At 39.9% G+C, this 25,597-nt stretch overlaps 1 protein-coding gene and 1 pseudogene across 2 annotated transcripts in view; both read right to left on the bottom strand.

Moving 5' to 3' along the window:
- The window catches only part of CNOT9 (CCR4-NOT transcription complex subunit 9), a 30,855-nt gene that overhangs the window by 4,549 nt on the left and 709 nt on the right, over window positions 1–25,597 (bottom strand). For both annotated transcript variants that reach the window (XM_059393475.1, XM_059393474.1), the window contains exons 2-5: window positions 15,375–15,554; window positions 13,715–13,830; window positions 11,421–11,530; window positions 5,883–5,992 (exon numbers count right to left, since the gene is read on the bottom strand). In XM_059393475.1, coding sequence (XP_059249458.1) covers window positions 5,883–5,992; window positions 11,421–11,530; window positions 13,715–13,830; window positions 15,375–15,554 — 516 coding nt within the window. The remainder of the gene's footprint in view (window positions 1–5,882; window positions 5,993–11,420; window positions 11,531–13,714; window positions 13,831–15,374; window positions 15,555–25,597) is intronic.
- LOC132014625 (U2 spliceosomal RNA) lies at window positions 10,306–10,434 on the bottom strand (annotated as a pseudogene).

The following is a 25,597-nucleotide window of genomic DNA, read 5'->3' as shown; positions in this document are numbered from 1 at the left end:
ATTTATTTGACAAAGCTCATCACAGCAGGGTGAGCAGCAGGCAGAGGGAAAGGGAGAAACAGGTTCTTTGCTGAGCAGGGAGCCCAATGCAGGACTCGATCCTAGGACCCTAGGATCATGACCTGAGCCAAAGGCAGACACTTAACCTACTGAGCCACCCAGGTGGCCCTGCCTAATTTTCACAATAAACCTATGAGGTAGGTACCACTGTTACTCTCTTTTTACATAAAAGGGTAGGTTCTGGGTAATTATGAAATTCTTAAAAATGTAGGTACTTTTCAGTTACCAAACACTGTGTGCCAGGCATTAAGCGCTAATTAATAACTTGTCAGGTTAAAGTCCCAAGTGACAAAGCCTCTAAGTTGTAGAGTTGAGGTCCAAACCTCCTCTGAATACAGAGCTTTTTCTCTTTTTCCATGAGCAAAGATGCGTTTAGAAATTCAGCTGTGCCTCATCGCTTCCAAATGAGGTAATCAGAGCTTTGCCTACTCTTTTTTTTTTTTGTAAAAGTAGGCTCCATGCCCAGTATAGAGCCCAATGCAGCGCCTGAACTTGTGACTCGGAGATTGAGACCTCAGCTGGGATCAAGACGCTTAACTGACTGAGCCACCCACGGGCTTCAAGCTTTTTCTACCCTTAAAAATCTTTAAAAATTAAGATTTTGAAGCCTCCCTTCTAACACTATTCCAACAATAGTAAAGAATATCTGCAATTTTATCTGGCCTTTTCCAAGGACGTGGATGGAACTAGAGGGTATTATGCTAAGTGAAGTAAGTCACAGAAAGACAATTATCGCATGATCTCACTGGTAGGTGGAATTTGGGAAACAAGGCAGAGGAGGATCACGGGGGAAGAGAGGAAAAATTGAAACAAGACAAAACCAGAGAGGGAGACAAACCATAGGACACTATCTCAGGAAACAAAAACTAAGGGTGGCTGGAGGGGAAAGGGTGGGGAGGGATGGGGTGGCTGGGTGATGGGCACTGGGGAGGGTATGTGCTATGGTGAGTGCTGTGAATTGTGTAAGACTGATGAATCACAGTCCTATACCTCTGAAACAAACATTATAGGTTGATTTGAAAAAATTACCTGTATACACATACACACATAAGAATATCCTCAATTTAAATTCAATTAACTCTTGCACAGAAGGGACTAGAAAATACTAGCTTAATTCAAGTCAAACAATTGTTTTAATGACTCCCTCCCCTGGCTGCTCATCAGAACCAGCTGTGGCAACTGTTTATTTTATTTTACTATTTTACTTGGGTATAAAATTGTGGTTGAGCTAAATAATGGCCCCCAGAGATACCCAGGTCCCAATAATCAAACTCGGTGAATGCTACCTTCTTAGCAAAAGGGACTCTGCAAAAGTCATTAAGGATCTTGGGGACAGGGGTGCCTGGCTGGCCCAGGGTTGTAAGTTTGAGTCCTATCTTTAGTGTAGAGATTATTAAACAACAACAACAACTCAGGGAGTTGAATCATTCTCAATTATCCAGGAGGGCTTTAAACAGAATTTCAAGTATCCTTGTAAGAGGGAGGTGGAGGCAGATTTGATCACATAGGAAAAAGTGGTATGACAGAGCACAAAGAGATCTGGACATGTTACACTGCTGGCTTTGAAGATGGAGGAGGAGAGCATGAGCCAAAGAATGTAATTCTTGAAGCTGGAAAAAGCTAAGAAAGGGATGCTCTCCTAGAGGCTCCAGAAGGAATACTGCCCTACCAACACTCTGACTTTAGCTTGGTGAAAATGATTAATAATTTTTTAAGTTGCAGAACTGTAAGAGAACAAATCTGTGTTGTTTTAACCACCAAGCTTGGGCATTTGTCATGGGAACGAGAGGAAATACACACAGTAAAATGTATACAGTGCACAAAGTGTACTATCTTCGTGTATTTTTTTTTTTTAAGACTTAATTTATTTGACAGAGAGAGATCACAAGTAGCCAGAGAGGCAGGCAGAGAGAGAGGAAGGGAAGTAGGCTTCCCGCTGAGCAGAGAGCCCGATGTGGGGCACAATCCCAGAACCCTGGTATCATGACCTAAGCCGAAGGCAGAGGCTTTAACCCACTAAGCCACCCAGGTGCCCCCTTCAGTGTATCTTAATGCATTTTTACCTATGTACGCATTTAGGAACCACATAACCAGATTAAAATACAAAAGATTTCCAGCACTCCAGGGGATTCCGTTGTGCCTTTTCTCAGTCAATACCCTTCCCTGAGACGGTACCAAGGTGACTCAGTCGGTTAAGTGTCCAAATTTGGCTCAGGTCATGATCTCAGGGTCTTGGGATGGAGCCCTACATCAGGCGCTGCGCTGAGTGGGGAGTCTACTTTACCCTCTCCCTCTGTCCCTTTCCCTGCTTGAGCATGTTCTCTCTCAAATAAATCTTTAACCAAACCAAAACAAAACAACCACCATAAACCCTTCCCTGAGAAGTAAACACTATTCAGACTGATCCTCACTGAGTGGTTTTGCCCATTCTTGACTTTCAATTAAATGGAATCATACAGTACAAATTCATGCATATGCTGGCTGCTCTTGCTCAAAATATGAGCATCAACTATCCTGCCTATATCAGTATTCTTCCTAATTACTGTGGAGTTTATTCTGTGGCTATACTACAATTTATCTTTTATGAATAATGCTGTTATAAACATTCTTTACATACTGTAATGTATGTAAGAACTCCTTTCTCTTGGCCATACACCCAAGAGTGGGACTGCTGGGTCATAGCATAGGATTATGCTGCTGGTGGATACTGCCAGATGGTCTCCCAAAATGGTTATATCATACTCTCACCTGGGGGGAGTTTTTAAAAAACACCAATGTCCAGAGGCGCCTGGGTGGCTCAGTGGGTTAAGCCTCTGCCTACGGCTCAGGACAGGATCTCAGGGTCCCGGGATCGAGCCCCACACCAGGCTCTCTGCTTAGCAGGGAGCCTGCTTCACACCCCCCCGCCCCGCTTACTTGTGATTTCTATCAAATAAATAATAAAATCTTTAAAAAAAAAACCCAAAACAAAACACACCAATGTCCAGACTTTATCACCACAGAGAATGACTCAGTAGGTCAAAGATGGGGCCTAGGCATGTCCAGTTTTAAAACCCTTCATTGGGGTACCAGGGTGATTTAGCCAGTTGAGTGTCAGACTCTTGATTTCAGCTCAGGTCATGATTTCAGGGTTGTGAGATCAAGTCCCGCATTGAGCTCTGCACTGGGCATGGAGCCTGCTTAAGATTCTTTTTTAAAAGGTTTTATTATTTGAGAGAGAGAATGAGAGAGACAGAGCATGAGAAGGGGGAGGGTCAGAGGGAGAAGCAGACTCTCTGACAAATAGGAAGCCTAATGCAGGACTTGATCCCGGAACTCCAGGATCATGACCCGAGCTGAAGGCAGTTGCTTAACCAAATGAGCCACCCAGGTGCCCCCTGCTTAAGATTCTTTCCCCCTGCTCCCCACTGCCCCTGTACCCACTCTCCCCTCAAAAAACAAAAACCACTTCACAGGTGATCATTCCACACATCCCTAACTGAGACCCTCTGCTTTAGGAAGCGCCTACTAGAGCAAGGTGTTAGACTAAGTATTGTACATAAAAAGCAAACGTCGTAAGGTATCTGCCTGCATGGAGCAAAGGAAGACAAGCCAGGAGCTATTCACCACACCAAGCAGGATATGCCATATAAGCTAATGGGAACCTATATGCACTCAGAATGAATTAACTCCAGTAATGTACAAAGAAGGTAAATAGGGATCGTTAGAATGGGGCTCCTGAAAAAAGGAGAGATGCCACAAAAGAAAGGGGTCTTTTTCTACCCCATCTATAAGAAGCCAACTTGAAAAACCTATTCACAGGCAACCACTAATATAAGATGACAGAGTACGGTTGTATCTATTCTGATCCTGCCCAAGAAACCCACTGAAATTAAGAAAACCCCCTAAAATTAAGGAAGAAATGAGAGGAGCACACATACAGATCCAACCGTCACTTACCCTTTATGCGTTTAAGCAGAAAAATGAATACAGAGGTACAGATACCTCCCTAACACATATACCCTAGACTGGTAGAGTGGGTAGAAAATATTCAGAGGTAAAACACTTGATTTAAAAGTATGCCAGTACGAGCTCCTACCACCTTGCTTTCCATCCATTATTTTTAAACAAATAGCGATCTTGGGTAGAACTGCTCCCAACTGAAGACTTTTGCACAGACATACCTGGAGAAGAGGTAACAAGTAGTAACTATCTACATTTTCAAAGAAATTGAAGAAAACATGGATTTTTAAAAATATCAAAAGACAATTCAAAAGATAAAAATTTTGAAGAGGAGCTGAAAAGACACGAGAAGTGAGAGGGCAGACACTAAGGAAAATATCAATACAAAATTAAGCTGTAACCCACACACACATGTATAAACTACTTCCAGAAAGATACAAGAAAGTGGTAATGTTGGTTACTTTCAGGGAGAATTGAGAGGCTGAGGGTAGGAGACTTGCTTTTATTTGAACCACTTACTTGAATTTTCTATTTTTTATCTGTAACACGTTTAAAAGTTATTTTTTTAAGTAGTATCTACACCTAACATGGGACTTGAATTCATAAACCTGAGATCAAGAGTCACATGCTCTTCTGATTACCAGGTGCCCCTGTATTGCATGTTAAAACTACAAAATTTTAAAAATCATTACATCTGCTTACATCCAACTCAGCATTAAATATTAATTAATTCAATGTGACTGCACATACTATAGAAGCGGAGGTTGGATATTGCTAAAAATAGCAACATGGAAAAGTAGCCTTGAGAAAAAAAACACGAGATAAAATAAAGTAGAAAGCTATTAGAGGGAAAAAAGATAGAAGATATATAATATAGCATGACTGAGGGACACCTGGGTGGCTCAGTTGGCTAAGTGTCTGCCCTTGGCTCGGGTCATGATCCCAGGGTCCTGAAAACGAGTCCTGCATTGGGCTCCCTGCTCAGCAGGAAGCCTGCTTCCCCCTCTCTCTCTGCCTGCCTCTCTGTCTACTTGTGATCTCTCTGTCAAACAAATAAAATCTTTAAAAAATATATATACATAGCATAACTGATGTTGCTGAAGTGAGAGGCCAAAACAAATGAAAAATACTATGAAAATTAACAAGAGACATGAAGAGTATGCTCTTCTGGAAAAAAATTTGATGTAAGATTATCAAACATAAAATAATAAAATAATAAAAGCTTACAGTCATCCACACAGAAAAAGCAAATTCACCAAGAAAAGGAAAAACAGGCTGCTCCAAGATTTCACTGTATATTCAATATCAGAAGACAACAGAGCTATGGCAACAGAGTTCTGACAGAGAAAATTACGTAAGAATTTTATACCCAGTCACATTGTCATTCATGGTTAAAAAGCAAAGTAAGCAGAAGCGCAAATATGTATACACTTGAGTGTGCATTAAAAAATGTCTGGAATAATGAGCGCCTGGGTGGTTCAGTCTTGTAAGTGTCTGCCTTTGGCTCAGGTCATGAACCTAGAGTCCTGTGATCAAGCCCTGTGTCAGGCTCTCTGCTCAGTGGGGAGCCTGCTTCTCAAGCTCTCTCATGCGTGTGTGCACTCTCTCTCTCAAATAAAGAAATTAAAAAAAAAAAAAAGAAGTCCAGAATAATACACCTTTGGAAAAGTGGGTTCAGAGAAAACGGAGAAATTCAGTGTTTAACTTTATATTCCTCTTAAGGGTTGGGGTTTTTAAATGATCATTTTTAAACAATTTTTATCTAAAAGAAAATAAATACAGAGAAGTTTCAAAAAGCCCAAGGGACACAGAAAATGATTCTAGGACCATGAAGCAGTCCAAGAGCCAATACAATACAGAATATACAGAAAAGCACATACCGTTTTGGAAAGTTCACTTCCAGATTCCATAATGCGCAAACACAAAGGGATAATTTCTGTTGTCAATAAAAAGTTGATTACTTCCTGCTCATCTGTTTTCACTAGGGCCCCTAAAGAAAATATGGACAAACAAAATTGTTTCAGAGTCAGGGTTTTTAATGAAAATGAACTTTGTAGGGTTCATCCATCTAGTTGTGGAACTTAAATAACAGAGAACACAAACTGGGGTTCATGCCAGAGGATCCGATTCAAACTGATATTAATAAAAAAAAAAAAGAAAGAAAAAAAGAAAAGGAAGAGAAAGCACACGTTGACTGAAATGAATTGGTTAGCATTTCAAAGATCAGGTACCAAGTTTGGTCCATCACATAGTTAGCAGCAGGTCAGCTCTCTAAATCAGACAACCACACAATAATATCACCATCTATTCTCCATTTATTTCAGGTAAGAGAGAAGAATTTTCTATCAGTGGAAAAGGATATTCAGACATAAACAAACATTGATTCTTGGTTGTTTAACTGTCACTTTCTTGAAGAAGTACACACATGGAAGGGTATACCAAAATAACACACACACACTCTAATCCTAGTTCCACAACTAGTTTGCCTAAATTTGTAAGAGTTACCATCTCTTTACAGGCCTCTGTTTATCTATAAAATAAGAATTGGAACAAATGATTTTTAAAATTCATTCCAATTCTATTCTGTTGAGTTTTAACCTGACACCATTGACCAGGCAACAGACACAGTTCAGTGTTAATCTTCTCCATTCTGTACATAAGGAAGCAGAGCCCCATTAAACAAACACTGGTTCCCAAGCTGCCCAATGTACCAACTAGCTTTTATACAAAAAGGCCTAGATTAATCAGATCTATAATAACCAAAATCAATCACTTTAGAAGAGAAAGGAGTATCATTTAACAAGAACTGGCAAACTCTAAATGCTACATCTCTAAATGCCACAGCAAACTGCATGTACCATAATTCACTAATATGCCCTAAAGCAGATTTCCAGTTACTATTTCATTTTAACTTTACATGTAGGTCTAAAATCCATTCTGAGTTAATTTTTTTAAAAAGATTTTATTTATTTGATAGAGAGAAACAGCGAGAGAGGGAACACAAGCAGAGGGAATGGGAGAAGGAGAAGCAGGCTTCCCGCTGAGCAGGGAGCCCGATGCAGGGCTCGAACCCAGGAACTTGGGATCATGACCTGAGCCAAATGCAGCCGCTTAATGACTGAGCCACCCAGGTGCCCCCATTCTAATTTTATATACAGTACAAGGTATAATCATGGTTCCTTGTTTTACATATGGATATCTAATTGTTCCAGCACCATTTATTGAAAAGACTATCCTTTCTCCACTAAACTGTCATTGTACCTCTGTCAAAAATCAATTAACTGGGGCGCCTGGGTGGCTCAGGTCATGATCCCAGGGTCCTGGGATCACGCCCCGCATTGGGCTCTCTGCTTGGCAGGGAGTCTGCTTCCCTTCCTCTCTCTCTGCCTGCCTGTGATCTCTGTCTGTCAAATAAATAAACTCTTAAAAAAAAAAAAAAAACAATTAACCATATCTGTGTGGGTCAACTTTTGGACTCCCCAGTTTTGTTCCATTGATTTATAAGTCTAGCTTTTCTCTAATACTATGCTGTCTTGACAACTGGTTTTCCACTAGGTCTTGAAATTAGGTAGTATTCATCTTCCAGCTTTGTCCTTCTTCTTCTTCTTCTTTTTTTTTTTTTTAAAGATTTTATTTTTATTTATTTTAGAGAGGCAGTGAGAGAGAGCATGAGTGAGAGCATGAGTGAGGAGAAGGTCAGAGAGAGAAGCAGATTCCCCGTGGAGCTGGGAGCCCGATGCGAGACTCGATCCCGGGACTCCGGGATCATGACCTGAGCCGAAGGCAGTTGTACAACCAACTGAGCCACCCAGGCGTCCCTTTGTCCTTCCTTTTAAAAACTGGTATTCTAGGGGCATCAGGGTGGCTCAGTTTGTTGAATGACCGACTCTTGGTTTTAGCTCAGGTCACAATCTCAGGGTCCTGGGATTGAGCCCCATGTTGGGCTCTGCTTCCCCTCTTCCTCTGCCCCTCCCAGGGCTCACACATACTCTCTCTAAAATAAATGAATAAATCTTTAAAACAAAACAAAAGAAACCCTGGATATTCTAGTTCATTTGCCTCTCCACATAAATTTCAGAAAGAGCCTGTCAGTTTCCATGAAAAAAAAAAAAAAAAAAAAAGCTCTGAGATTTTGTTGGAATTGCCCTAAACCTATACAACCAGTTTGGGGAGAACTGACATCTCAACAATACTGAATAACTGATATACCAATCAATGAACACGGTATATCTCTGCATTTATTTAGGTTTTCTTTGACTTCTTTCATCATTGCCTTGTAGTTTTCTAGCTATAGATCTTGCACATCTTTTGTAAGACTTACATCATGTTTTGGTGCTATTACAAATGGTAAGTTTTTAAATTTTCAATTTCTGACTGTTTTAGCTAGCACATAAAAATGAATAGACTATCTAATTTTTTTCTAATTTGTATGCCTTTAATTTTTTTCTCTTGCCTTACTGCAACAGGTAGGATTTCCAGGATGATACTGAATGGGAGTGGTGAGAATAAATATCTTTGCCTTGTTCTCAATTTTGGGGGGCAAAGCTTGGTTTTTCAAATTAACTGTGATCTTAACTGTAGGATTTATTTTTTAAAACTTATTTGGGTTGAGAAAGTTCCCTCTATTTCTACTTTGCTGGAATATTTATCATAAATGGATGCTGAGTACTATCAAAGGCTTTTTATTTTTTAAACTAAAGAAATGGTTATACATTGTTTCTTCTTTAGTCTGTTTATATGGCCAACTATATTGACTGATTTTTTTTTAAATTTTATTTTTAAGTAATCTCTATATTCACTGTAGGTCTTGAATTCACAACCCTGAGATCGAGTTGCATACTTTAGCAACGGAGTCAACCAGACACCCCTGTATTGACTGACTTTTGAAAGTTAAACCATCATTTGTTCGTGGGATAAACCCACTTCATCATGATGATCCTTTTCACATATTGTTGGACTTGATTTGTTAACATTTTGTTGAGAATTTCTGTATCTATGTTTTTGAGGGATAGAGGCCTATAGTTTTCTTTTCTTTTTTTTTTTTTAAAGATTTTATTTATTTACTTGAGAGAGAGACAGTGAGAGAGAGCATGAACGAGGAGAAGGTCAGAGAGAGAAGCAGACTCCCTATGGAGCTGGGAGCCCGATGCGGGACTCGATCCCGGGACTCCAGGATCATGACCTGAGCCGAAGGCAGTCATCCAACCAACTGAGCCACCCAGGCGTCCCAATTTTCTTATAATGTCTTTTTCTGGTTTTATTTCAGAATAATTACTGCTGGCCTCACCAAGAATTTAGAAGTCTCTATGTTCTGGAAAAGTTCTGTGGAACTGGTATTATTTCCGCTTTAAATTTTTGTTAGACTTCATCAGTGAAATCACTTGGGCCCGGAGTTTTCTATGATGGAAGGTTTTTAAACTACAAAAACAAATTAATAGATGTAAAGCTATTCAGATTATCTTTTTTCGCTTGAGTATAGTCCGGCAGACTGAATCTTTCATAAAATTTGTCCATTTCACCTAAGTTGTCAAATTTATGGGCTTAGAGTTATTAGCAGTACTCATTATTCTTCTAACGTCTATACAGTCTGTTATAACATATACCCTTTCATTCCTGGAACCTGTAATTTGTGTTTTCTTTTTTTCTCCCAGTCCTATCTGGTTAGAGGTTTATTAATTCCACTGAATTTTTTTCAGTAAAAAACTGGGGATGAATGAATGGGTAAGGGTGGTCAAAAAGTATAAAACCTTCAGTTATAAAGAAGCCCTGCACATGTAATGTACAGTGACTATAGTAACAATATTGTATTGCATATCTGAAAGTTGTTAAAGTGATAAATATTAAAGGTTCTCATCACAAGAAAAAAAAATTTGTAACTATGTGTGGTGCTGGATTTTTTAAAGATTTTAAGTATCTCTACGCCCAAGGTGGGACGTGAACTCAGCCCCGAGATCAGGAGTCCCATGCTCCAACAACTGAGCCAGCCCATGTGTGGTGATGGATGTTAATGCAGTCACCATTCTCTAATATATACAAATATCTTTTTTATCCCCCTACAGTTAACCTATTCTAACATCAGCTAATGCATCATCTGACTGTTGTGGTAAAAAAAACCCAGCAGAAGTAGGACAATTTAAATCGGAATTAATGATAGAACTGTCTTCTTTTGGCTTGTTCATGTTTTAAATCCTACATGAGAAATTTTTGTAGCTTAAAATTATAAAATACATTGGGGAAAAATGTTTCTAACTAAGAGTATACTTTGGAGAGGATGTAAAAACCAGTAACATTCACGTGGAGTACATGAGATAGCAGCTACTCCTTAAATGTACAATAAAATATTTCTGAGAAATATGTCTCAGAAATACTAAACTTTTCAACTGGTAAGAATAGACACTACACTTGATCTTAACCAAAAGGTTGAGAAGCAATAGAAGTATTAAACTCTTACAGTATACTTCCTGACCTATGGTTTATAATTATAGGGATATGAACACAGGTTGAACATAAACACAATAACCAAAGTTTATACAATTGATGTTCTTACTGTTTGGCCAGCATGTGAGCAAAAACTACGAGAAAATAACACTGAAGGGAATTTAAAAAGAAACACTTCTTGAATGTATTTATTTTTCATAAATCCAAAGACCGTTCTTTATTATCTGGGAGTCTGAGATCTGAAACAGCTAATATATTATTTTGTTGAGTAAAATGTACTTTAGACACATCTCCTATACTAAATATACATGGAAACATTACCTTTGGCATGCAAAAATTCAAAAAGGTGAAATAGAGGATGAACATCTGTAGTTATAGGACAAAACCTTCAAAGTTAGAAAGAAACAAAACAACCAATGCAAATTCTTTTTTTTTTTTTTTTTGAAAAAAAAAAATGTGCATGGGCTCAAGTCAGAGGGGCAGAGGGAGAGGCAAAGAGAGAAACCCAAGCAAGCACCACACTCAGAACAGAGCCCAATAGAGGCTCAGTCTCACAGCCCTGAGATGATGACCTAAGCTGAAATCAAGAGCTGCACACTTAACAGACTGAGCTACCCAGGCATCCCCCTCCAAAAAAAACCAACTCGAATTCTTATTTCTGCAATAATACTCTGTTGCCTTTAGCTTGTTCTTTATTCTCCCTATGATTCTGGTAATTGTTTCTACACATATGCTGAATTTAATCCCAAATGCTGGGTCTTCACACCCTTATTAACAACATTCAGAATGGTACTTAGTAAGAACCACTGTATTACTTATTTACTTAATAAATATTTATTATTTATTACTATTTATTATTATGCCCTTATTAGTGAAAATAGACTCAACCTTGAAGACAAAAATGAACAATTGGGGAACAAAAGGTATAAAAACCAAAACACCAAAGATTTCAGACTTGCAAAACCACCCCAATAACTTACCAATAACTCCAAGACTGGTTAGCCGAAGATACTCAAAGGGCCGTGTTTTGCTGACAGTGTGCAAAAAGGGGTACAAAAAAAGTGGGATGTGTGCTGCAAGAAATGCTGACCTGGAAGAAAAACATAATCCCAGTCAGAGCTCAGAGTTCATGTCTAAGGATTCTGAACATTCAATTTCCAGACAGTTTATTTTGTTAGGGCCTGTAATGTCAACTAACCAAGGAATCTCTAGAAGAGTTGTTGGTCATTAGTTAGACCAGCAGTTGTTAGCTGGGGAGACTCTGCTCATCATGGTACATGTGGCAATGTCTGGAGATATTTTTGGTTGTCACAACCAATGGGGTGCTACTGGCATCCAGTGAGCAGAGGCCAGGAATGCTGCTAAACATCCAACAGTGCACAGGAGAGCCCCTTTTCATCCCCCTCCTCTCACCACAAAATCTAGCTCAAAATGGCAATGTCACAATTTAAAAAATCTACTCTAGGTTTATGGTTAAGAGAATACAAAATTTTCCCTGTAATTAGTACCAAGTTCCTAAAAAACTGATAAAATATCTAACTGTGGATTTTAAAAAATAGGTTATAAAAATGCTATTAACTGCTCAGGAGAATCTCCTAGGTGCCTTCCCTCACCTAATTTATGACTGATTAATAATATTCACAGGTAAAGTCAGACAAAACATTATAAACCAAAATGAAGAAACAAAGCAGCCATTATGAGATTTATCTGCTGTTTCAATGCACACTGTTCTTTTTTTGTTAAGAGTAGTTCTGATATACTAAGTATTCTAAAAACATTTTGAAGATTTACTTATTTTAGAGAAAGCACACATGCAAGGGGGCGCGAGGAACAGAAGGGGAGGGAGAGGGAAGGGAAAGAATTCCAAGCAGATTCCATGCTGAGTGTGGAACCCAACTTGGGGCTCGATCTCATGACCCTGAGATCAAGACCTGAGCTGAAACCAAGAATTAGAGGCCTAACCAACTGAGCCACACAGGTACCCCTCTAAAAACATTGTAATCTGAAGCTAGTATTTCAGGCAACTAATATAGAACCAATCTATTACTTTGTATTATTTATAGATAACTAATCTTGTGGGAGAACAAACTCTTTAAATTTTTAACACTCAAAGTACTCTTGCATTTTCCTTAAGTGCTTAAGAATAATTTTCACAGTAACTTCTCTGAAATTCTGCAATGTCAGTGCCAACTTAGCACTCAGATTTTATAATTGATAAAGAGACAAAAGACTATAATAAGATGATTGTTAAATGCCTTAGAACCATAAAGGTCACAAAACAGGATTACTGAACAGGATTTCCCTTTTCTTATCAGATGTAGCATGCCAACTGGCATGCCAATTCTGACCTGTTACCAGATTGCCGAGGATCTTGTGTTAAGAAAGATTACGAAGCCAAACTAGGTTCATTGGGAAAAAAATACTGGGGTCAAATATTTACTAAACTGGTAGTAAATTCCATGCACTGTGCCTTACATAGGGATGCCTACCATGAATTCAGGAGGAGGAAATATATACATGCCTGATCTTTCTTGAGATATGAATATCACTCTTACTTTAATTTTTTTAATAGTAAACTCTATCCCCAATGTGGGGCTCGAACTCATGACGCTGAGATCAAGAATCACACGCTCTACTGAGCCGGCCACAGACCCCGTGAACACTCCTTAATAGATCATTGCTATGAATGGATGGGTAAAAAGTAAATGAGACAATGGATTTTTATTCAGACTTAACAAGGAAGGAAATTCTGACATCTGCTACAATATGGATGTTGAGATAAGCCAAGCACAAAAAGACAAATACTGAACGATTCCATTTAACTAAGGTAGTAGAGTAGTCAAAATCAAAGAAACACAAAGTAGAACGATGGTTACAAGGGGTTACAGTAATGGGCAATTGCGGTTTAATGGGTACCGTTTTAGTTTTACACTATGAAAAGAGTTATGGGGATGTATGGTGGGGATAGCTGCCCATTATAAATATATTTAATACCACTGAACTCTACGCTTAAAGATGGCTGAAATGGTAAGTTTATGTCATATATATTTTACCATAATAAAAAAAACTTAGAACTATCAAACAATACTATACTGTTACTACATGAAAACTTGGCGAATTAGAGAAAAGAAATTCTCTAAAAAAACACGAGAATCCTGAAGATCCACATCTATGCACATGCTTCCTACTCCTATTGCATGTCCTTCCGCTCATCAATCAGAAAAAGATCATATTTGATACAAACCTCCATTGCCAGACTCATCCAAGCACTCACCTGGTTTCTGGGTGTGACGCCACACATTGTAGTAATGCCAGAGCATTGCAAACTCTATTAGACTGGTGTGCTGTCAAGGTGGGTGGGTTGATGGATGGATAAATATTTACAATTTCCTAAAAAATGGAAACCAGCACCAGATGAATAAAGAATAACTATTTCACAATTAATTTTGATGGTATTAAAGCAAAACCCTACAAACCCCCACCCTTATATCCTGTAGCTGAATCATCAAAGTCCAAGCAAAAATAAATAATGCTCCTATCTTTTCATCACAAATACACCTGAGACTATGTGACATTTCTACATAGGTCTCTAGAAGATTCCTCTGGAGGAAACTGTGGTCACCTATATTTCCTCTAACATCCAGCATCTGTGGAGGCCTTTGCTTGAGGGGCTGTGGCTGTTATAATCCCTTCTTTTTGTTAACACCCTGTTTTAAGTTACCATGATAGTAAGTGTCAGTAAATCAGCCACAGTACTTAGAAAGCAATCTGAGTTTGGTCAGGTAGCAACTACAAAAAGGGAGAGATAAGAACAGGAATATATGCAGGGGGATAGATACAAACAGCAGTGAATATGTATAATCTCTATCCAAAAGGGATGATTTGCTGTATACAATTCCTTTTACTTTAACTGTAAAACTGTTATTGAAAATGTTCCTATAAAAAAGATTAGTTTGGGGGATTAAGAATATACCTATTGTGATAAGCAGTGAGTACAGAATTATTCAACTGTTGAATCATTATGTTGAACACCTGAAACTAATAGAACATCATATGCTAACTATAGTTAAAAAGAGATTAGTTTCAGGCGCCTGGGTGGCTTAGTTGGGTTAAGTGACTGCCTTCGGCTCAGGTCATGATCCCAGAGTCCTGGTATTGAGTCCTACATTGGGCTCCCTGCTCAGCGGGGAGTCTGCTTCTCCCTCTGACCCTCTGCCCTCTCATGTTCTTTCTTAGACTGTCTCTCAAATAAATAAATAAAATCTTTAAAAAATGAAAATAAAAAATAAATTTTAAAAAGATTAGTTTCTTGGCTACATGAAGTAGAAACTGAATGCAAATTTACGTAACAGATTTGAAAAATTATTGGGAATTTTAGACAATACTTTAAAGGATGATTATGCTATTATCTTGATATTTTAGGATTATGCTGTATCAACTTATTTCTCACCAATGACCATTACAGTCAGAACCACATTTCAGGGATTTATTCTTTAATGTACAAGCATACCTACCTCTAATCCTCTAATCCTATGTTATATCTTAACATTTCTGTTCACCAGAATATACTCTGCAGTTCTTATACTCTGCCTTCCACTTTTTCTCCTATGTCACCTAGAAATCTAGAAATGTCTTGTAGTAGTCCTAAAGCTGTGTTTCTCAAAGTGTGGTTCTCAGACTGCCTGCATCAGAATGACTTAAGAATGGGGCAGCTGCTTGTTAAAAATACAGATTTTTAATCTCAGATTAAATATATCTTTTGGGTGAGATCTATTAACCTGCACTGCAACAAGCACCTTACTTTTCTAAAACAGATTCTTAAAATACTGACATTTAAAAAATCATTCTACTCAAGATTTCAAAATCATTTGAGCCAAGGCAGAGAGACAGTGTGGGGAACAGGACTGACCTGCAACTCCCAGATATATACCCACCTGTAAAAGTGCTGCAATAGTACCAAAAGAATGCCACAGCATGGGTGCAAGATCAGGAACAGATTCTCGCTTCTTACTCAGCTCCAGCAAAGCGTTTTCCCTCGTCTCAGGACTGGACAGCTCATTGATCCACTGATAGATTTTTTCTCTATCTACCTGAGCCAGTGCAGTAGGCACAGGCTTTAAGTGAAAACAAGAAAGTGAACATGTGAATTTCATTAGAATCAAACCAAGTCTTACTCTGCTTTAGAAGGAATATATTTTTTTCTAAATACCAGGAGAGCTTTTCTAAATATATACACTTAAGCCAATCTATCAAAATTGAAAATGCAGGGTGCCTGTGGCTCAGTTGGTTACGCAACTGCCTTCGGCTCCGGTCATGATCCTGGGGTCCTGGGATCGAGTTCTACATCGGGCTCCCTTTGCTCTGCGGGGAGCCTGCTTCTCCCTTTCCTGCTGCCTACCACTCATCCTGCTTGTGCTCTTGCTCTGTCAAATAAATAAATAAAATCTTTAAAAAATAAAATCTAAAATGCATACATCCTTTAGTAATTCCATGTTCAGGAATTCAACCAAGTATACTTGGGCTGTACTGAAGATACACCAGGACGTTTACTGTTGCATTGTTTTGTTTTGTTTTAAGATTTTACTTATTTATTTATTTCTCAGAGAAAGAGAGACAGACAGAGCACAAGCAGGCAGAGTCAGAGAGAGAAGCAGACTCCCTGCTGAGCAAGGACCCTGATGTGGGACTCTGATCCTAGGACCCTGGGATCATGACCTGAGCCGAAGGCAGTGGCTTAATCGACTGAGCCACCCAGGCGTCCCAGCTGCATTGTTTTAAAAGCAAAAACTTGAAATAGTAAATTTCTATCAAAGGAAAATTTAAATATGTATGGGTACATCTATATTTGTAATACTATGTAGCCCTTTTTAAAAGATAGCGCTATATGTGCTGATACAAAATAGAAAAAAAGACAAAAGGTACAGAACCTTATATATAATCCATTAATATACACAACTGTATTCTTACATATTCATATACAATGTTTCTAGTATGACACATAACAGTAACAACTACAACAAAAAACTGTAATTACTGCTGAGGTAGGAACCTATATGAGAGATTTACTTAATTTTTTAAAAATTTATTTATTTGAGAGTGAGAGCGCATGGGGTGGGGGGTGGAGGGAACAGAGCGGGAGGGAGAGGGGAAGAATCCAAGCTGACTCTGGAGGAAGACCCTAATGCGGAGCTCAATCTCAAGACCCAATCTCAAGACACTGTGGTCATGACCTGAGCAAAAACCAAGAGTTGGAGGCTCAACCAACTAAGCCACCCAGGTGCCCTAATTTACTTTTTGTTGTATACAATAAAATCTACTGCATAGCTTAAACTTTTTAAAAGCATATACCTATATAATAGTTCCTGAAAGAAGACAATTTATACCCTCTCCACCCATTGCTGGTCCTTCCGCAGTAATTCCAGCATCCTCCTCCATGGAGCAGAAAAACCTATGTAATTTGGAAATGCTCCCCTTCTAATGATTCTTATACATACTCTAACAGTCCCTTTGAGAATCACTCATTACTTACGCATGTAGGGGCCACAGAGAGAACATTCTTTCATTATTGTACTAAAGCATCACACCATTCCAAAAAAACCCTGAGCATTTCTGTAATTCTTCATACTTGTCAAACAACCTTGTGACCTTGGTTAAGTTCCTTATTTACTCTTCTGGAAAATAAGATAATAGACTAGAAAAATGATTACCATTGCTATTTCTAGTTCTAATGTCCTAACAAATTCATGATTTCTAGCTCTATGCCCAATATTTTCTCACTTAATTCCACCAACCAAGGGGAATAGATAGGTAGACAGGGTGAATTGGTAGAAAAAAGGCAACTACACTTGTAGATGAGATAGCTAACACTCAGAGGAATTAACCTCCTCAATTCACCAAGTATGCAGTTGCATATTCCAGTGCCGCCTTGAACTGCATCACACAGCTTCCTATGGCATTTACATGTTCCCACTACACCTTAGTGTGACAGAATGACGACCTTACCATCATCCATACGGAAAGATGAGGAACTGAGAGGACAACTGTCTTTGTTGAAGAACAAAAGTTAAGACAGACTATCAGGTGTGCTCACAATCACTCTACCCAAGCTGAACAGCAGCCTTCTCTAAATGGAAGCTTGATGATAAGCTTTTAGCTTAATGTTTATCATTTCACTTGCTTGACAGAATGAACCACAAGGCGTTTTGCTAAATGGACTGAAATACCATGCAGCTCAAGTCTTCCTTAAGTGCCTTAGAGTAATCTGTCAGAAGGTGCTTTGTAGCTTCCTCCAGTGATGCTCCTCAAGGAAACACAGGCTCCCACAGCAACAATATGAATAGGGCAGTCCTTCCACCACCCAACAGCAAAAGCAGGACTGACCCACCACGTGCACTTTCCAGACTGCTCTACATAGGCCCTCAACTTAAAATTATTTTGGGGAATGTAATTCCTACCAGAAGACAGGGTATGTTTATTTAAAGTATTACATCATTTTAAAAGCTCAGTGGAAACAAGGGCTAAAATTTTAGCTTTGGGTTTCCTGCCCAGTCCCTTGGACAACCCATAATCCAGTAACTAAAGGGGCTTCAGACACTCCTCCAGCAATACAGCATCTGTCTTGATTAGTCATGACTCATTCAACTCTCCCTAAAGTCCTGTCGCCCGGACACCACCAGCAGTAAGCTCTATTGCCCCCACTAGAGCCAGCCTGCAACTCGTATCTAGAATTCCTATCCTCATGCTGCCCTGGGGAGCCCCAGGTGAACAGCAGGATGGACCTATAGCCCCCACTCCAGCATATCATCGCTTCTGGACACCAGGCCCCACCCCTACACACTCCATTCCCAAAGCCCACCTGTCTCCAGCAAAGGGATGGTGCCCCTGGAGTGATGTGAACACCCTAAAGGGTCAATGCCTGGTGACAACTTGGGTAACTAAGGTCATGGCCACCTGCTGCCAGCAACACTCCAACTTTTTTTTTTAAATACTCAAACTTTTGAGACTACTTACGGGAACTGCAGCTTCCATGGGGCTTTGGTTCCAAGAGAGCTAGGGGCTCTGTCATTCTAGCAATGGGAAAGCAGTAAGGGCAGTCTGATGCCAGGAAATCCTTGGGATAAGAACCCTCCTTTACATTATCCCTGGTGAATTTTGCTCCCAACTTAATAGCAGGACTTAGTTCAAACCCACCAAATACCAATTTGTTATGGGATAAATACAATTTTTTTCTGAAAATAAAAATGGAAGCTAACATGTAGTGTTTACTCTGTCAGGCACCATCCCAAATAAATACTTGTCATCTCCCTCACTTTATAGAGGAACAGAGAACTTATTTAACACTTAAGTGCCAAAGTCAAAATTTGAACCCAGGCAGCCTGGCAACAGAGTCTGTTCTCTTAACTGCTTTGCTAAGGTTGCTTTTCACCTGCCTGAAAGATTAGGTCTGATCTAAAGATGACTTTCAAAAAACAAACAAATAAACAAACAAACAAACATTTCCTGTGACCTAGACAAGAGACAGGGAATATGTAAACATCTCAGACAAAAACTGAAATGTCACTGCTATGAGTTCATCAGAATCTGAAAAACAATCAGCACCATAAATGATACCATTGAGGTGAAGAGAAATTCTCAACTTAATTGAGATTACAAGATACTTGATGATCATCATTCTAATAAGAAAGTCAGTGAGACCATTTGACATAATTCCCTATGTCAAATCATGGTTCACATGGGAATAATCTAGCTAGTGATAGCCACTAATGCACACTAACACACGCACATCTCCCCCACATACATCAACAGGTAATTTTATAATACATGCAGAAGTTTAGTTATTTTGGAAAATTAAAAAAAGGAAAATATATTTACATTTTCAGTTACGTATTGATAAGTACAGATGACTCTTGAACATGGGTTTGAACTGCACATGTCCACTCATACGCAGATTTCTTCGATACAGTACTCTAAATATATTTTCTCTTCCTAACGATTTGCTTTAACATTTTCTTCTACTTTAATAAGAATATGGTATGTAATATTTATAACCTACAAAATAGGTGTTAATCAACTGTTATCGATAAAGTTAGTAGTCACTAGTAGGCGAATAGGAGGTAAGTTTTGGGGCAGTCAAATGTTGCATGTTCACGGTGCCTGGGTGGCTCAGTGGGTTGAGCTGCTTCCTTCAGCTCGGGTCATGATCTCGGGGTCCTGCGATCGAGTCCCGAATCGGGCTCTCTGCTCAGCGGGGAGCCTGCTTCCCCCCCCCCCGCCTCTGCCTGCCTCTCTTCCTACCTGTGATCTCTCTCTGTCAAATAAATAAATAAAATCTTAAAAAAAAAAAAGTTGCAATTTCAGATTTTTGACTGTGTGTGAGGATTGGGGTCAGCACTCCTAATCCCCACCTTGTTCAAGGGTCACCTGTACTAATATTAACAACTGATGAAATACTTTGGACATTATCCTTAAATAAAATTCCAAAGCATAACTCCAGCATCTCACTAGATCTTCATGGTAATAAAACTCCCAAATGTATCTTACTCTCCTTCTAAATCCCAAGGACCATTTAGGCACACCTTTCACAAAAATATGAGAATCTAGAAATCGAGGTCTTCCTAAAAGGGTGTGAGAAGTGAAAGAGTGAGGTGAATGAGAGACGGAACAACTTATACTGTACAATTTACACAGGTATGTATTTTTGAGAGAGAGAGAGAGAGAAAGAGAAAGCATGTGTACGCAAGCAGGGCAGAGAAAGATGTGTTTATTTTTAAAGATTTATTTATTTATTAGAGAGAGAGAGCGCGCGCACACGCGAGCATGAGCAGGGGGGAAAGGGAGAGGCAGGCTCCCCGCTGAGCCAGGAGCCCCACAAAGGGCTTGATCCCAGGACCTTGGGATCACGACCTGAGCCAAAGACATATGCTTAACCAACGGAGTCACCCAGGCACCCTGAGGGTGACAATTCACATACCCAATGCAGGGCTTGATCTCACAACCCTATCATGACCTGAGCCAAAACCAAGAGTCAGACACTTAACTGACTGAGCCACCCAGGCACCCAGGTACACTTTTTTTTTTTTTTTTAAAGATTTTATTTATTTGTCAGAGAGAGAGCAAGAGTGAGAGAGTGAGCGAGCACAGGCAGAGGGAGGAGCAGGCTTCCTGCCGAACAGGGAGGCCGATGCGGGCCTCGATCCCGGGACCCTGGGATCATGACTTGAGCTGAAGGCAGACGCTTAACCGACTGAGCCACCCAGGCGGCCCTTATAACATGGTTTCATCTAATGATCAGAACCACCTGGTTGTTATCCTCATTTTAAAACTGATGAAACTATGAGTAAACCATGGCAGGTTTCCTCTTCCTCCCATTCTCTATTTAAAGATCACTTCTAAAGATTCCTAAGCCAATTGCTAAAATTCTTTTAACTTATGATTTACTAATATTTAATTAATATTATCAAAATTTAGGAGGGACTCACTCTCCTCTTTTCTGTTTAATGGATCAAGTAAATTTAAACAATAATGTTGATGGCTTTTTTAAACAGAAAATAACTAAATCTTTCAATACAACTTTATATTCAAGGGCCAAAATACCTGTTGGTTTTCCTACCAATAAATATGTGACAGTGAATAAAGAAGGAATGGCAGGGGCGCCTGGGTGGCTTAGTGGGTTGAGGCCTCTGCCTTCAGCTCAGGTCATGGTCTCAGGGTCTTAGGATCGAACCCTGCATCGGGCTCTCTGCTCAGCAGGGAGCCTGCTTCCTCCCCTTTCTCTCTCTGCCTACTTGTGATCTTTGTCAAAAAAATAAATAAAATCTTAAAAAAAAAAAAAAAAAAAAAAAGGAATGGCAGAAGACTGAATGAGAAATTATTTTCCTAAGTCTGGAAATGACTCAACATGTAGCTTTGGTGTCTACATAATGATGATAATCCAAGAAAACACACTTTCTAAATAATGCCAAAGGGAAATATTATATTAGCTTCATCATCCTCATATCTTTGTAAGGGCCAGAATATTCTTCAAAATATCTTTTTTTAAAAAAAAGATTTTATTTATTTATTTGACAGGCAGAGAGAGAAGAGGAAGCAGGCTCCCCGCGGAGCAGAGAGCCCGATGCGGGACTTGATCCCAGGACCCTGGGATCATGACCTGAGCCAAAGGCAGAGGCTTTAACCCACTGAGCCACCCAGGCGCCCCTCAAAATATCTTTTTAAAAATGGAAATGCTGGGGTTCCTGGGTGACTCAGTTGGTCAAGCAACTTTGGCTTAGGTCATGATCCTGGAGTCCCAGGATCAAGCCCCACATCAGGCTCCCGGCTCAGGAGGAAGTCTGCTTCTCCCACTGACTTCTCTCCTCCTCTCATGCTCTCTCTCATTCTCTCTCAAATAAATAAATTTTTAAAAATTTACAGAAATGGAAATGAACAACCAAAAAGGTTAGGCAATTTGCTTGAAACTTCAACAGAAGACATGGGAGGAGACAGTGTTTAAATCAGATCCCTCACAGGGCACCTGGGTGGCTCAGTTGGCTCAGTGTCTGCCTTCGGCTCAGGTCATGGTCTTGGGGTCCTGGGATTCTGCCCCACGTCAGGTCCCCTGCTCAATGGGTAGTCTGCTTCTCCCCACCTCCTCTGCACCTCGCCCTGCTTGTTTTCTCTCACATAAATAAAATCTTAAAAATAAATAAATAAATAAATCAGATCCCTCAGAGTGAAAAAATCAATCAATCAATCAATCAATCAGATCCCTCAGAGTGCACAATATTCTTTTTACTTGCCAAAGAGGAGAGCATCTGGGAGTCTGGCACAGCTCCCACAAAAAGATGTACTGATGATGCTACTGGTTAGGTGGAAAATGAAGGGAAAACATGTATATAAGGATGTTAAAACTGCCAGTGCCAATTAGTGGGAAAATTATTTATTTGACAGAGAGCAAGCGAACGAGTGAGAGTGAGTGCGAGCACACACGAACAAGCAGGAGGAGTGGCAGGAAGAGGGAGAGGAAGAGGCAGGCTCCCCAAGGAGCAGGGAGCCTCACACGGGACTAGATCCCAGGACACTGGGATCACGACCTGAGCCAAAGGCAGACACTTAACCGACTGAGCCACCCAGGGTCTCCTAGTGGGGAAATTTTAAAAAAAATGCATAGCCAGTGAATCTCTTAAAGGCTTACCTTTGACTATTTTAGCCACCTAGCAACATTCATTAAAGACCCACATAGTATAGGAAGATTTGTAGTTCTACTACTCTGAAACAACCTTCAAGGTCCACAACAAAGTGATTTGTTACTTTGTTGAGGCAGGATTTCTAGCCCCAAGGCTCAAGTATGGGAGCAAGTCATATAAACAAGGACTATATCCAGCCAACCACCAAGTACTTTGATATTCTTATTTCATCTTTAGGATAATTCTGCATGGTATTTCTGTCCCTATTTCACCGATGTGAGAAATTATATTGTGTGGTGGCAATAATGGCAACATTAAAATGTATATAAAGTATGACAAATACACATTGTGTATTTCTAGCCTAATAAAATACTATTCAAGGGTCAAAATTTAAAATACTTGCCAAATTCTCAATTCTTCCCTCTAGTGAATAAAATCCTATGTTCATGTGATCACATCCCCCCCCCCCCTTTTTTAAGATTTTATTTATTTATTTGACAGACAGAGATCACAAGTAGGCAGAGAGGCAGGCAGAGAGAGAGAGAGAGAGAGAGGGAAGCAGGCTTCCCGCGGAGCAGAGAGCCTGATGCAGGGCTCGATCCCAGGACCCTGAGATCATGACCGGAGCCGAAGGCAGCAGCCCAAACCACTGAGCCACCCAGGCGCCCCTCACATTCCCCTTTGATAGTACCATCTCCCTAGGTGAAGTGATGATTTACCTGTTATTTTATTTTTTAAAACTTATTTTTTTATTTGTCAGAGAGATTGAGAGAGCAGCAGGTAGAGAGAGAAGCAGGCTCCCCGCTAAGCAGGGAGCCTGGTGTGGGACTTGATCCCGGGACGTTGGGATCATGACCTGAGCCAAAGGCAGACACTTAACTGACTGAGCCACACAGGCATCCCTTACCTGTTATTTTAAAAAAGAGAAAAATAAAGGTATACACAAGTATAAAACTTGTCATCATTAAACAAAGAAAATCTTCTCAAGTAACTTATTGTAGGAACTGTTGCAGGTTATCATTAACTCTTCTCAGTTTCCAGTAATATATACCACTACTGTCCTTTATGTAGATCAGAGTAATACAGGCAGTTTATAAGAATGCATGAATGATTGGGAAAAAGGTGGCTCAACTTTTCTATGCTTCCATTTCCTCAGTGAACAAACAGTCTAGTGAATGAGTGGCACAAAGGAACTTCTCAGAGCTTCTGCGGAAGCCCAATAGCATTAACAGATAAAAATCTATCTAAAAGCTTAAATTTTAAATCAATGTAAAGCACTGTAAATGTAATTGAAGAAACAAGTATTGCATATTTATCACAAGTAAAGAACCACAGCTCTAATGGCTGTTCAAAAGATGCATTAGGTTGGGGCACCAGCGTGGTTTAGTCCGTTAAACATCCAATTTCTTGATTTCAGGTCATGATCTCAGGGTTGTGGGACTGAGCCCTGGGTGGAGCACCACACTCAGCAGGGAGTCTGCTTGAGACACTCTCTCTCTCTCTCTCTCTGCCCTGCCCTTCCCTGGCCCCGCCACTCTCTCAAAACAAATGAATAAATCAAAAAAAGAAAAAGATGCATTAGGGAACAAGTGAAAAGAAAAGGAAGTGAATAGAAATAGAGTTTAGACAGTCACAGGGAAAAGAGCAGTTTAGTATCAAAGCCTGAGAAGACATAATCAGATGTCCAGGAACTAGACAAGCCAAGCTTAGAAGAATCCCTTGTGTAAATTGCCCCTCCCCTACGAGCAGAAACCTCATCTTTTTTTTTTCCCCCAAAGATTTTTATTTGTCAGAGAGAGGGAGCGCCCACACGCCTGCACAAACAGGAGGAGCAGCAGGCAGAGGGAGAAGCGGGCTCCTTGCTGAATAGGGAGCCCAATGCAGCACTGGATTCCAGAACCCTGAGATCACCACCTGAGCCACCCAGGTGTCCCTCAGCAACCTCATCATCTGACTTGTTTCTTCCCAAATTACATGTATAATTTGGGAGAAGAAACAAAAAAGCTGGCGAAGTTGTAATCACCTCTAACTGAAAGATGGAAAGGTATCCACTCTGAGTACTTACAAATACTTAGGAACATGGCAACAGGGGCAGAGATGCCACTGGCCCTGGAAATGACAATGTATTCTATAGTCTGGTCATATTCAGCATACCTTTTCACTTTCTATATTTAAAGCAAAAGCAATTTTTTTGGTCCTCTATTTAATACTTAAGTCACTTGCCTGATAACGCAATGTCAGTACACTATCCCCTTCAGTCACTTCATCTTAGTGTAACTGATAAATGTCACCAGTATTCAGAAGAGTGCACTCCAATCATACGATCTCGTTTTCCCATTATGGGTGTGTGCTCTCAGTAGTCATCTCCCTCATACATACTTTTTCATCTAGCAAAGTGTTTGTGCCCTTACTTTGTGCCAGGAACTGTCCTGGCACTTGGGGTAACCATGTAAACAGGACCCCCGGGACTTCCTCCTTATTCTTAAGTCAACAAGAAAGTAAATGAGTACAAAAATGACAAAATTGAGATCAGCGCTGAGAAAGATATTAACAAGATAAGTTGGGGGCTACAGAACTTCTTTAAATAGAGTGGTCAGGGAAGGTTACTCTAGGAAGATTTAGGAAGAGACCCCAGGGAAGAAGAGGCAGTTACATCCATATGCTGAGTGTGTATGTGCGTGTGCAATTGGAGGGGGTGGGGTAAGTGGTAAGAAGAGCGTCCTAGGAATAGAGATCGGAAAGTGCAAGTGTAATGTAAAAGCACAGGTATAAGGGATGGGCAGGAGGCCAATGTGGCTGGAGCTTATGGAGCAAGTGACTTAAGACTAGACCGTAAATGTGGGTAAAGACCGTATGGTATATATGGTAGAGGGAGGGCCTTGTAGGCCACAGCAAGAAATCTGGATTTTATCTAAATGCAATGGAAAGCCAAAAAATTAGTTCAGACAGGTGTATTACACATCCGTTTTTCTTGTCCAGAGATCGCCCTGGTA

Source organism: Mustela nigripes, chromosome 3 (genome assembly GCF_022355385.1).
Source record: "Mustela nigripes isolate SB6536 chromosome 3, MUSNIG.SB6536, whole genome shotgun sequence".
Taxonomy (NCBI): domain Eukaryota; kingdom Metazoa; phylum Chordata; class Mammalia; order Carnivora; family Mustelidae; genus Mustela; species Mustela nigripes.
This window is presented reverse-complemented; position numbering and strand designations above follow the sequence as displayed.